The sequence below is a fragment of the Drosophila nasuta genome, chromosome 3 (assembly GCF_023558535.2).
Source record: "Drosophila nasuta strain 15112-1781.00 chromosome 3, ASM2355853v1, whole genome shotgun sequence".
Lineage (NCBI taxonomy): Eukaryota > Metazoa > Arthropoda > Insecta > Diptera > Drosophilidae > Drosophila > Drosophila nasuta.
Window position 1 is genome coordinate 30,700,135 of NC_083457.1, and position 13,902 is coordinate 30,714,036.

At 37.1% G+C, this 13,902-nt stretch overlaps 1 protein-coding gene across 3 annotated transcripts; it reads right to left on the reverse strand.

Annotated features, from left to right (window-relative positions):
• Positions 1 to 596: 596 nt before the first annotated feature.
• LOC132792449 (uncharacterized) lies at positions 597 to 13,902 on the reverse strand. 3 transcript variants are annotated; one of them, XM_060801843.1, is made up of 4 exons: positions 2,313 to 2,345; positions 2,099 to 2,230; positions 1,204 to 1,467; positions 597 to 1,058 (listed from the first exon to the last, which is right to left on the reverse strand). In XM_060801843.1, exons 1-4 carry the CDS (start codon positions 2,328 to 2,330, stop codon positions 840 to 842), a joined length of 633 nt encoding a protein of 210 aa, XP_060657826.1. In that variant the 5' UTR covers positions 2,331 to 2,345; the 3' UTR covers positions 597 to 839. The 3 variants fall into 3 exon arrangements, with proteins under 3 accessions (XP_060657826.1, XP_060657824.1, XP_060657825.1); XM_060801841.1 differs by lacking the exon at positions 2,313 to 2,345 and adding an exon at positions 6,350 to 6,520 and having other exon boundaries at positions 598 to 1,058; XM_060801842.1 differs by lacking the exon at positions 2,313 to 2,345 and adding an exon at positions 13,544 to 13,902 and having other exon boundaries at positions 599 to 1,058.

The following is a 13,902-nucleotide window of genomic DNA, read 5'->3' on the forward strand; positions in this document are numbered from 1 at the left end:
TTCCAGCTAATTCTAAACAAGTTTGAGTCACACTTGAGCTTGGCTTAGATCAATTAAAATAGAGAGATATGTATTTAAATCAATAAGAGCTTTGAACTAATTATTGCAAATTCGATTTTGTAATCAGTGTCACATAAATTTATATTATAGACTTGAAAACAATGAGCGCTTCCTGATTATGAAAACAATTCTGAAAAAAATTTAATTAATTTCCTGTTTTTAAAAAGGTCTTTAATCTATGAACTTACTTTTAATCTGCAAGTGTCATTGCTGTCATTTTCACATTATATTTATAAATTGATAACTTTTTTGAATGGCATCCCGCTGACTGACATTATTGCATTGAGATTTTCTGTTTATTCACAATAAGTATGCAATAAAATGTTAATGCAAAAGCTTTGAGCATTTTTAATTGGCGCACATAAGTAGGCAACGTTTTTAGCTTGATTCGCGTTCATCAAGTAATTAAGCGTAGCATACTTTCGAGCGTTGCTTATAAACAAGCGCTTCTATGATCAGAATGATGACGAATTAAATACACTTTATTTAAATTGTTTAATACATATATTATTTTTTTTGTATTTTTTCGTATGAAATACATATAAATATAATTAAATTAAGCTTACGAACAAGTTTACATATATCACAAAATTCAACATTACAAACGAAAACATTAAGTAACTAAAAATGCATAAAACTCTCGTACTTGTACAATAAACACAACACCAATCGTGAACGTGTGCGCCTTGTCCTTGCTCCGGCCTAAGGTCAAAGTTTAACTACAAAACTAATTACGAATTATTTAAATGGAAATGTCAAGTGGCGCGCGCCGTTTTGAACTACGCCAACTCTTCTCGCATTGGCTGACGCTGAGCCGTGTTGCCGGTTGTTGACAGCTTTAAATTGCTCGGCACGGTCATCGAGTTGCCCGTTGGCAGCCGGATGGGCGCCTCCGCATTGATGGTCACCGATTTTTGAACCGCTTCGGGCGCCTGGCGATAGCTGCCCGTGAGTCGGCCCACCAAATTGTTCACAGCACGCAGGGTGGAAATCGGTATCTGCGGCAAATTGAAAGTTGCTATTAGGCATCGTATGGCATCGAAATTGGAATTGGATCACAACAGGGTTTGGCAGGCACAAACACACACACACATTCATAGCACTGCGGGCGGCCCCAAAACGATTATAAATGCGAGCACTTACCTCGAAAATGCTGTCAATTAATGGCCGTAGGCTAAAGAATGGATAGCTCGGCTCTGCTGCGTTATTACCCGCAGTATTGCTACTGCTAGCTCCAGCTCCTGTCCCTACACCGCTTACGCCCAGACTGCTCAGCACCATGGCCGCATTCTGTTGTATACTGTTGCCACTAACTGCTCCTGCAGCCGCCTGTTGTTGGTCATAGTGTGCATGCTCGTAGCTGGGATAAAGCAGCATATTCTGTACGGGCATCGGGTGCAGCATGGTCTGAAAAATCATAGATAAATACACAATATACAAATTAACCTTTTGCTTGTTGTCGAAAAGCGAATTTTGTCTGATTTCGCAAAATATTTGCATGCATTTCCATAATGAATGAATTTTATCAAAACAAACAGCAAAATAGCTGACTAACAACTACTAGTTGTTTAATAAAACTATGCAAATGACGCATGATTATTTAGCGACTGCTGAATAACATTAAGTGTGTATAGTCTAAATTAATTACAGACAAATCAGTAAAATGCTTTAAACAATTATTACATTTTAAACCACTTAAAATAATTATACAAATTAAAATATTCGTGCTGCGCTTGAAAATATGCAACAAAAATAATTCATGTTAATTTGCAGACATAAAAGTTCGATAGAGTCAATTATCAAGGCCAACAATAGTTAACATATCATTACAATAAGTGACCTGTTAATGTTATTAATTGCTTTAATAAATTGTTGTAAAACATTTAAAATAATTGCACAAAATTAAATATTCACACTGCACTTGAAAGTATGCAACAAAAACTAAACTTTTAAATTTGAAGAGATACAAATTTGCGAGACAATCAATAGCTAAAGTATGATTAAAATTAGTGATCTATTAATTTCATTCAATACTTACGTCATTAAGGAGCACCAATTCCTGTCGTTGCCCTCTCGCATAGCCCGTAACTCGAGTGAATTCCGTAACCAGATGTGTCATGACCACCAATAGCACAAACCAAACAAATCGGTCCATGGCTGTAATAATTATCTGAAAAAAACAATCAACAAGAAACGAATGGTAAGTAAATGCAGTTCCATTAAAGAGTGTCAATTGCAATTAGTAGTCGTACATCATTGTCAAAACTCATTCTCGGAGCTTTGTTTCTGTGGCAGCTGCCACATTGATCTTGCAATTAATTGCTTGCGTTACACTGACAATCCCAATCAAAGTGATCTCAAAGTCAAGTTGATGCCGATCTCCCCCAACACACTACTACTATATATCGTGAGCGACGTTCTCAAACGCGACTGCCTCGATCATTGGCCAACGGCGTTCTGTGGCGCACACTCAAGCGGTTAAACGGTTTTGTGCCATTTGAATCCATCGACTACATTCGAGTTTGTCAGTCGCAGAATTTTCAACTGCGGCTGCTGCTGCTGCTGCCATGGCGGCTCTGGCAGCTCTGGGATTCTGAAATGTGGATTAGCACAAGGCCAACTTGCCGCATGGCGTTTGCCAGGCGTAACCAGTTTCTCTAGTAATTGTTGTTGTCAATGTTTGCTGCAGCAGCTTCATGTGGTGGGTCGAGCGCATCGAGTAGTGAGTTTTCCCATTGCCACTGTGCATTTTCCAACCGCTTCAAATGGGTATTTTTTTTTTTTGAAAGTCAGCGCTTTGCCAAGGCAAGACAAATTGCGACAGTTTAAGGCAGCAAAACAATCAGCTGATGCCACCCACGACTACTCGAGCATCGCAGCAACGCAGCAACGTTGCAAGTTCAAAGGTCAATGCATTTATAAGTGTCTTTCGACTGCCATAAATCAAAAACTGTCCCGCATAAAACACAACACTTGAGTGGCTCCCTGTCTGAGTTGGCTGTCTGCAGCTGCAAGTTACTTGCACCCGCTTTGCATAGTTCAAACGTATTCGAATTCGATGCTAATGACGCAAGCGATTGTAAGCGAGTCCAAGTCTAATTGTATAATTATACAATGGTTTATATTGTCGTTGAAATGCTTTAAGATTCTGCCGCCGCCTTGACATGGATAGCCGACGACAAGGTGCAATACAAATCATAATAAACCATCATGTTGCCGGTTAATTAAATAAATAATTAAGCAAATGTTTAACTCTAACCCTGACCCTTGTCAGAAGGAGAAGGCTACCAGCAAGCAAAAAGATTCTCTGTTGGTCAATTTTTTGGATAACAAACTGAGCAAAACATCAAGAAATAAATGAAAAAAATGTATGAAAAAGCTAAACAGCAGCAAACACAAAAACATTGAACAGTTAAATGCTGAAATTATTAACATTCGTTTAGGAAATGCATAAATCAAGAGAACTGTGATTCACTCAAGCGACAGCAACAAGAGACGAAGAAAACGAAAGAAAAAAAAGACGAAACACAAGTATAAAAGAAAACAACAAATTGCAAATGTGGGAGGGCGAGGGGGCGTGGTCAGTGGTCAATGTACGGTTGGCGTATTTTTTGTTGTTGCTATAATATTTTTGTCTTGTATTTCTTTTCTTGTGATTATTATGCACATTTTAAGTGGGTATCAAAATTCTACTTTTGCTTTTAAATGATTTAATAATGACGTTAAACACTCTTGAGCAGCCTCTTGGCAATAATTCAAAAAGAAAGACTTGAATTTGAAAATGGCTAAAGGAGAGTTTAACTTACTCAGTCAATAACTAATAGACTCACTTTATTAAGCAAGAAATGTAAACATCGTTAAAGTCAGACAACAACTTGCATATTGAACGTTGAACGAGGAATATTGCAAATAGTTGGTGTAATTAAAACCATTTGTTCAAACTGTTTGCAGTTGCATGCAGAATTTAGATATTTTTGATTTACATGCAAAGCTTTTGTGTTGGCGCTCGAAAAGTGCCCAAAATACATTTGTACTCCAAATACAATTTGCATAACAAAAATGGCTCACAACAAGTTTGGGCCTCAATTGAAAGACATGAACTAAATGAAACTTTGGTCTGTTGCCATTTGCTTTTTCGGTCTATGACGTGGGAGAGGGAGAGGGAATGGGGATGCATTTGGTCCTAGCTTATGCACAGAGGAGACATACAGATATTTCTATATTTGTTGCTCGAGTTGTGTTATATGTTTGTATGTGATTTCCATTTGTTGTGAGTTATTTCGCAAATGAAATTTCGGTCACTTTGTCGAACTCAAGATTTAAATTACTTTGCTTTGGTTCAAAGTGCTCTCAAGTTCTGACAAGATTGGCTTGGGGTATTGGTCCACTTGACGTATACGTTATATGTGTATGTGTGTGTTTGCAACGTATACGCAACTCTTTGTAACTCTTTGCCATTGTGCAACTCGCCGTGTCTGCATCGCGTGTTTGCTTTTGTTTTTGTTTTCCTTTTTTTATTGTTCGTTTTTCGTTTTTCTTTGCTCTTCTGTTTGCTTCGCCCCGCCAGAGTGACATTTTATTTGTTTAACGCGCAAAAATCTTTTGTTATTCTTGCTCAAAAACTTTGGCAAATATTAAATGCGCAAACAGAGGCATAAACGCGTAGCAAACACATCACGCCGAGTGGGTTGATCTTCTCCTCCAGGACATGCAACAGCCTTCCACACACACACATCCACACACACACTCCTTTAAGTACATAAGTACTTATGTGCGGGCGGTTTCATATTGGGTAGCATAAATCCAATTGAATAAATTTACATCCACGAAAATGCGGCGGCAACATTTTCATCATCTTGAAGTCGTCGCCTACGCAGCTTTGTTTGGCTCATTTGTTTGCCCACTGTCAATAGACGTTAATTACTCCGCTTGCACAGCGACGGCGCGGTCTAGACCAAAGCGGAGGGAATGGGCAGAGGGGCGGCTAAAAATACTGTACGTGTGGCCATGGCAAGGAATCGGTTGCCTGATACTTGCTAAAAGTATCATCTTACGATTACGGCCATAAACGGAAAGCAATTAATAGAATCACTTAATCACACTTATTAATATTTCCTTCTTTTTCGTGTTAGCCACTTGAGATTCAGGTTTAGTGTGTAGAAAATTTAAATTTTTAATTAATAGAAAAATTTAATGTTCATTTGTCATGCCAAAATTAATTTAAGGATTACTTGAAAATTGTAATTGAAATGTTGATAAGCATAAATTGTGTTCATTTCATTTTGAAATTTATGTGATTCGATTAGTCCCCAAGTAAAGTGTACTTAACATCGCAAGTGTTTAGCATCTTCACTTTTCTGCTTCACAATATTACGAGTACTTTGTGTAATTAAGTTTTTGGGGAGAAAATCACATTCTATCTTAGCTTGAGGATATCAATAAGAGCTTATTGCTTTTGTATTCCAATTTAATACCCTTTAATAACATTTCAACAGATTCAGCCATAATTGCTTAAATTATTTGGGGCCATTGAAATTAGCAATTCATATTTCCGGCTGGAGGCCAGACAAACAAACACTTCCACTGCCCAAACGCCACCGCCAACGCCACCGCACTTTCTGAAGAAAATTTGTGGCGTATTTGTTGCTTTCTATTTCTATTGATTTGTTTTTCTTTTCGCAGCAGACTTTGGCGTTGGCGCTATGAATGGCGAATTGTGAATTGAGGGGGCCTGCGGCCCTTCAGCTGTTTATCTTTCACTGTTGCAAAATTAATACTAATTTATTCTAATTATAAGAGTAAAGTTAACTTTGCTGTCGGCTGCTGGCGGCTGTCAAGTAAAAGTTTACAAAACGCAAAAGCAAAAGTGTTGAAACGAGTTTGGTAACTTTAAGAATTCATTTTGGCCAATCTACCAACAACAGTTTGCCCAGCCAGCTGTTGTTTGTAGTTATTCGTTGTTGTTTGTGTGTTCGTTTTTGTTTTTTATTGTTGTTTATTAATTATTCATATTCTGAAGACTTTTGAACCTCTACAGTTACGACATTCTTCACATGCCCCACAACAAAAAAAGAGCATCGCATCGCGTTTGCAAATTGTGGCCAAGTTTTTGCCAACTGTCTGTTTGTTGTTATGTTGAGTGCTGCTCAAGAGTTTGTTAAATAGTTGCCTTTGTGTCCGCGTTTAATGAGCCAACACTAATTAGCAGTTGCTCTCTCGAGTGTCACTTCAGTTTACTTCTGCTAGCCACCATTCCATAGTTCTTTTTCTTTTTCGCACAAGAACTCACCTCGTTTGTGATGTAGACACTGCGCGCTGCCATTTTGCCAAAACGAGACAGCTGACAACGAAGCGAAAACAATAACAAAAAGCGATAGCGATAACGATAACTACAACGATACCGATGACGACGATAACGAGTGCGTCGAAAGTGAAGTGCACATGAAGGCGTCTGCGCAGCAACTGACGGCGGGCAGCGCATGCGCTGCTTATATTCAGCACGTAGCACAGTTCTAGCAGCTGCAGCTGTTCGATGGGGAACGGGAAGTGGACGGGGGGATTGGGGAGCACAGCTGATCTTGCACACGCTTCAATCTTGTTTGCATTACATGACGCGCTCACACTGTGTATGTGAGTGTATACTGTATACAAAGTGTAGTCTCAGCTTGCAGTTTGCAGTTTATTGCTGCTGCTTCTGATAGTCGTATATAAGAGTGAGCTTGGCATGCGAAGCAGAGAATTTCTTTAAGACGAGGACGCTTTCACAGCGTGTCCAAAGAAAACTGGTTTCAGAGCAGAAAAAAACTCACCAGTGGAGGTGGAGGTGGTGGGAGGGGGACGGATACGGGGACGGGGACGGAGAGAACGGAACTCCGAAAATACAGAGAGACAAAAGTGGATTGGCTACTTTCAGCGCAATTGGCGGCGACTGGCTGACACACTTACTGGCATCGTTTTTTTATGGTGTCAGAATCACCAAAATTGATTTTTATGGCACAATACTATAAATAAAACAATAAAATACTATATATAAAAAAAATATACTGTATGTGTATGTCTGTTTGTGGTATGTAATTAATAGAGCATCGGTCTCGATTTCAGTGCCAGCTGCTTGTAAATTTATCCACAAAAAAAGTTCACTGAACTCAGATCAGTTGTTGCTCACCTTACGGCGCCAGCTCAAGCTCAAAGAGAGTCGACGGCGACGGTGACGGCGACTCCGATTGCGATTGCGACTGACCGAGTTTCTGGGGCAACAATGCCAAGATCCGAAGACTCAATCAACAGACACGCATGCGTGTGTCCCCGCATATCAGATCAGCCAGCCGCATTCTACGCTATCATTTAGTGTCCGATGAGGTCGGCAAATTAATGTTACATACATTAACTCTAAATATAAATATGTATACGTCGAATCGAAGTATGTAAGTGAATGCTTGTGCAGCGTCATCGAATCCGGAACTACCTTGAACTCGAACGTAGCTGCATACTTAATTATGCGATGCGATAATCGAAGCAGACCCAAAAACGTCCACGATGCGGCTCAGTTTGTGGCTAAAACAAAACAAAACAACGCAAAACCGAGTCCGCAAAACGAACCGAGCAAAAAGGTTGCCGCATCCAAATTTAAATTAATAAGCATAACAAAGGCCGAAAGACTTCCCCAGCGAAATGCGAGAATCATCCAGCAAACATAGCCAGTTTAGTGCTGCCAAACACGACAATAATAATAATAAATAAACATATTTTAGAATTAAATTCTTAGTAGAATTTATGCATGCAACTAATTTTACTCATTAATGTTAATTAAATATTGTCATTAAATTTAAATGCAGTTTTAATAATTAGTGGAACAATATTGAATTTAAGTATTTAAAATCAGACTCTACACATTAATCATAATTAATATTAAAACCACATTAGGTTATATTCCACTAAACAATTGAATTAAGATTAAATATTTAAATTTGACTTCCTATAAAGTGTATTTTCAATTCGTTTTGCTGCAGTTTAATTTGCTGTTCTTATTTTAGCAGAATGACTGCTGCCATTGAAAAGCAATCCAAATATTAATGATAATCTCAATGTAAGTCGAAACATTGCAATGAAGATCATTATATAAATATGTACAGCGCATTTAATAATAAATGTGTATTTATAGCTGTGATACATTGAACTTGTTTTCCTCAATAAATTACTCATTGATAGAAGTATTATCGCATCCCTTTGCCATAAAGCGAGTGTTTGAAATACACTTTAAGAAACAGAGTCGGAGACGTAGCACCTTTAACCTTGTTTTTTTTTCATTATTCCAGCTAAACTGATATACAAAGTAGACGATGCATTGAACCTGCAGTAAAGTGGCTCGTAAATTTCAATCACATTGAACTTGCTGCTGCGAATCATTTGTTTTACTCGTGATTCACTTAGCGCGCCCTTTTTCATTGTTTTGTTGTCTTATGCAAAGATAAACTTAACACAAAAGCGCACTCATAACAGCTGATAAAGATAAATAGACAGACAAACAGTCTGACGAATTGATGGAACCGAAAGACTGAGAGACAGATACTTGGATTTCTGTTTACAGCTGTTTTGCCCCTTGAGCAGCTTTGGGTACAAAACAAATCAATTTATGTTCGGTATAAAAACTTTGCTATTCAGTTTGCAGTTCATAAAAAGTATCAGTTAAGCCCATTTGTTTAATGCATTAGCTCGTTGCGAGTTGTCTGTGTTGTTATTTCTAAATATATATTTTTTGGAAAAAACCGTTGCTAATCCTTGAGTACTTTCAAGTAACTTTAGTTTATTGCTATTTTTACTATTGTACTTGCAAATATTTTTAGTTGAAAATAAATAAATAAATTGAGTGAAATCAAACTTGAACGTTTTCGATTTTCTACAAATATTTTTTGGGGATACAAATTGATAATCCTACAATATATTAGAGTAACTAATATTAGTTTCTCTTTTTGCTTTAGTACTTTTAGTTTAATGTGAGAAACAAATTCAGATGGAAACGTTTGGGATAAAATTGTTTATGAATATTTCCCATTTACTAAAAATATTTTGGCTAATCTTTGAATTTATATCCAACTTTTGATGGATTACTTAAAAAGTATTCAGTTGAAAATGTTTACGTAAAATGTAAATAAATATTTCCCCCTTTCTAGGAGTATTTTTGTGGAATAACCACACTTTGTAGTAATTTGGATTTATATCCGTTTTTGGCTGACGTACTTACTTGCATTTCATTTGAAATAAGCAACAAATTCAGGTGAAATTTAACATAAATACGAGTATTTCCCATTTTGAAGTTTATAGTAAAAAATGCATAAATATTTATAACTGGCAAATTTGCCGAATTGACGCAAATTATTTGATATTTCGTTTGAATGCAAAAGAGTAGCTTTGTTTCGGCTTGGGGGCAACTCTGCTTTTATTTTATATTCTCGTAAACTGTTTGCCAATTTTACAAATTGTAAATCAACAGTGGCAGCGTTAAAAACAGCAAAAACAGCAGCAACAATGTTAAAGTAGCAGCGGCTGTCGGACCGAATATGTTAAATGCAATCGACAGTTATTGACCCTAAACTTGAACTAGAAACCAAATAACAAAGCGGCACAAAGCGTAAAATTCAATTTAGCTGAACCGGCTGCAAATGCTACTACATTGTTGCTGTGACTATACATAGTTGTTGCTGTTGATGTTGCTATTGCTATCTCTGTCTGCTTGCTGTCTGCTGTTTGCTGACAATGCATAAATTTGAATAGTTTAACAACAACAACAACAACAACAGCAGCAGCAATCGCTTTTCCACCTTTCGGGTGGTCACACTTGCGAGTTATTCCCAGCACATATACACACATACATACGTACACACTCACTCACACACACAGACAAGCGGCGTCTAAGCGCCATGAGCCCCTGACATTGCTCACGGTCAGCTTTATATTTTATTACCTGTTTTGCTTTTATTTCATTTACTTTTGCCGCTTTTTGTCTCTCCCTCTCGCACTCTTTTGCCGCTTGCTTTGGTGTAATTTTCTTTTGAGTTTATTTTTTTTCTTGTTTAGTTAAATTTTTTTCGACAGCATATTTTATTTCCAGCGGCCGCAGAACGTGAACTTTTTGCGGAAAACGCGAACTGTTACGCCCAGCTGGTTGAAGCTGCCCCTTGCCTCTTCCCCCCGCCACACCGGACCATGCACCACACACAACCCGCTCTCCACATTAAGCAGCATGCTGCCGCCGTCAAAAACAAAGTCGCGGCTCAAAGCCCTGAACCTGAACCCGAACACGTGCAAGAAACACGGCGCAATTGTTTGAAGATAAATGATTATGTACTTATGTATCTTTCTGATTGTGTGTGTGTGTGTGTGTGTGTGTGAAGTATACTAGTATTTTTGCTGGGCGGGTAGTACATATAGAACATAACGAGTTCTATTATCGCTCATTATTGGCATATTCTGTTGCCCTGTTCAACTGCGATTTTTCGGCTTCAACTTTTAGATTTTTTTCCGTTCGTAGAACTTTTATAATTTGCTTAGCGACTTTTGTTTGCTGTTACTAATTCACACAGTCGTTACTTTGAACTGTTTTGGATTTTATTCTGACTGGAGTGTAGAAATTGTACCAAGAACCCAACTCACTAAGCAAACAAATAAAACCAAAAAATAATGCGCCAGTTGATAAACAGTTGAGTTTAGCAACGTCAATTACTTGAAACGCAATCAATCTAATTAACTTTGGTGTACTAACTATCCTAGTCACTCACTAGAAGTCTCAATTAGCCAGGCCGAGGAGACGAGTGAAGTGAGCTCAATAAAAAGTGAAACTGCAATTACGCTAAGCAGAGTTTAATGGGCCGAGGGCGGGTCGATGTGTCTCGTATCGTAAATCAAGCAGTTAATTAATGACAATCAATAGTAAGCAAACATGCACACACACACACTCGCACATTTCGATAGATTGACACATGAGAGTGAGTATATACTATATGTATACTATATATACAGCTGGCAGCCACTTAATACTGAAATAATCAATGTAATTAATTTGCAATAATTAAATTACCCACACACAGACTCCAACCCTCATATATAGAATATATGTAGTGCAATAACAACAATTTGAAGGTATTTCATTCCATTTATATCTCATGCAGAACTTAATTAATGTGCATATTTAAACTGATAAACAAAGTTGCAGCTTGCCATGCAAAATCACTGCTGGCAAAAGGCGAAAAATACAATATGTATAAATAAAAGACGTAATTTATTTCATTTTAAATATGCCGTCGCGTTCTTTTTTTATATTTTTATTATTAAAAATCAATTATACCGTATTTTGTTTTTACTTACAATCTGTAATATCAATTAATATAATCGACAACTGACAAAAGCCGTTGTCATTTAAAGCATATTTAAGCTCATTCGCAAATTATATTAAATAATTAAACTGAACATTTAACATAAAAATGAAATATTGCAATTAGTCATTACATGTATTAAATTTATGCATCTACTTAATACTCGAAGGGTTTTCCTTAACGATAGCTGAAATTTAAGAAACTACTCATATTTGTCGCTTAAGCACACTTAAATACTCGCAAAACATGTTTATATCTTTCGCAGATTTCAAACTGGGTAAATCGTTAAAGTTTTTAATATTTTTCAGCTGACTGAACATTTATTACATACTCCTCATGACGAATGGAATTGATATTAAAACTGAAGAGAAACTTGTGAGAAAAAAAGTTGAAAAACTGTAGTTAAAGTATTTTGTTCTGAAGTTGTTGGAGAACTAGTTTCACAGCAGATTAAAAACGAGCAGTTTGCTGGACAATTAATCAAAAGCTAATGTGAAGCAAGCGATGTTATTCTGGGCTCTCATAAAAATTAACTTTAGATCTCATCAAAGCCAGTTTCTGGTTGGAGCTGAACTTGTCTCCATAATCTCTCATCTCCAATGACTTTTTATTATTTTTAATTGCTTTGCGCTTTGTGTTAATGAACTTTATCTGCATGCAGATGATTATGGAGCACTCAGCATTTTCCAGAATTTCCAGTTACATTTGCGAGTTTCACTCTTTGAGTAATAATCAAATGCAGTTGCATCTAATTGCTCAACTGTTTTTGCCGTTTATCTCTCTCTCTCTATGTTGCTGCGCTGATTATTTCCTATTAGCTTAATTGTGCTCTCGCTGCATTCACTCGCTTATTTGTAATGCTTCCAGCTAGACAAACAATCAGTCTGTCAAGAGTACAGCATTTCGTGGCACGTGGCACGTGTGAGGCATGCACCTAACAGCTCTTATGCTGATGTGCAAGCTATGACATAAAGTAATGTATGTTATATAGTATGTCAACTGTCATTTCTGTTTGCTAAGCTCCTCGAGCATTGTGCTTACGTGACCAGGAGCACATTCGGTATCCAAAAATGTTCTCATTAACCAAGCTATCGGATGATTCTTTCCCCCAATTGAAATTCTCAGTGTGCACTTCAACAAAATGTGACGAAAATCATCTGGGCATCTGACGTCTGCTGGCTAGATCTGTTTAGATTGACTAAGCAATAAATATTTTCAATTTCAGCTTCTGTATAGAATGCTTAATGCGATCAAACATCTCGCGGGTATTAATAGACTCTCCCGATACTTTGTGTCTGTGTTAACGAGTTTAAATTAAATAATTAAAAATGAATCGCATATTCATAAATTATTTATATCACCGCATCAAATCTGCGTCTCTGTCGCACACGAATTACGTAACTGAGACGAACGTCATTAATGAGAATTTCAAAGCGTTGAACAAACATTTCTGGCGAAAAGCAAGAGTTATCACAATCGATCGTATTATCATCTGATTTTGACAACAACTTAAATGACTCACAAACAAAAAAAGAGTTGGAGAGAGAAAAAAAGAGTGATTGAGAGGGAGACTAAATTGAATCATGTTCACATACAAGCTACAAATGAGGATCAAAAGATACACGAATTAGTCAAATACACAATGAAACATAATTCTTCACCTCCCAACGAATGATCTCACTGTTTATACATGGCAGGAAACCGGCTTATCAATTTAACGAATATGCATGCTGAGAACGTTAGACAAAATAGACAAAGGAATTCTATGAATTCTCAATTAAAAATATAATAAATATAAATGCTGTAAATCAAAATTGTGTTGTAACACATTCAACGTTCTAGTTGAAAACACATTTCAGAAAGCCATTGAATAGATAACTTTGTATCGGAAAATGAGTTGTTCGGACAATTAAATCTATTGCTCAACAACATCAAAATTCATTGCAGTCAACGATTGCGAAAGATGCTCAGAACATTGATCATAAACTAATTTCACGCTTGAGTTTCACACGATTTGCTGTTTGTATCTGTATTTGTATCTCAAGTGTTGCTCGTTTACAATTGCGCATTTTTTGTTGGATATTAATTAAAAATTATTGCTTTGTTTTTCGTACCTTATCCAGTTGACTGCGTCTCTCGATCATGTTTGCTCTTATTTTGTTTAAAGTATTACTCGATTGAAACACGTAAGTAAGCTGCTATCTCTTTCTTTGCACTTTCGGTTGTTGTTGTTGTTATTGTTGTTGGAGTTGTTCACACAAAAAACTTCACTTTATTGACTCGACTAATTTCCGCTTTAATGCGAAACTTCTATGGCGGCACTTAAACACTCGCTAGCCGCAACCAAATGAAGTTTATATCGAGAGATCAGATCAATATCATCAGTTGTACAATAAATTCTACTCGCACCGAGCGCGCACACACGAGAAACCCAGAAGCGACCGTTTCGTTTTGTATGAAATTCGCAACTGAA

Bases quoted from the DNA above. Each gene is read 5' to 3' on its own strand.
- LOC132792449 (XM_060801841.1), bottom strand. From the start codon at position 6,382: ATGGCAGCGCGCAGTGTCTACATCACAAACGAG. The intron at 2,231-6,349 runs GTGAGTTCTTGT...TGTTTTTTTCAG, and splicing joins GTGTCTACATCACAAACGAG to ATAATTATTACAGCCATGGA. The intron at 1,468-2,098 runs GTAAGTATTGAA...ATGATTTTTCAG, and splicing joins AATTGGTGCTCCTTAATGAC to ACCATGCTGCACCCGATGCC.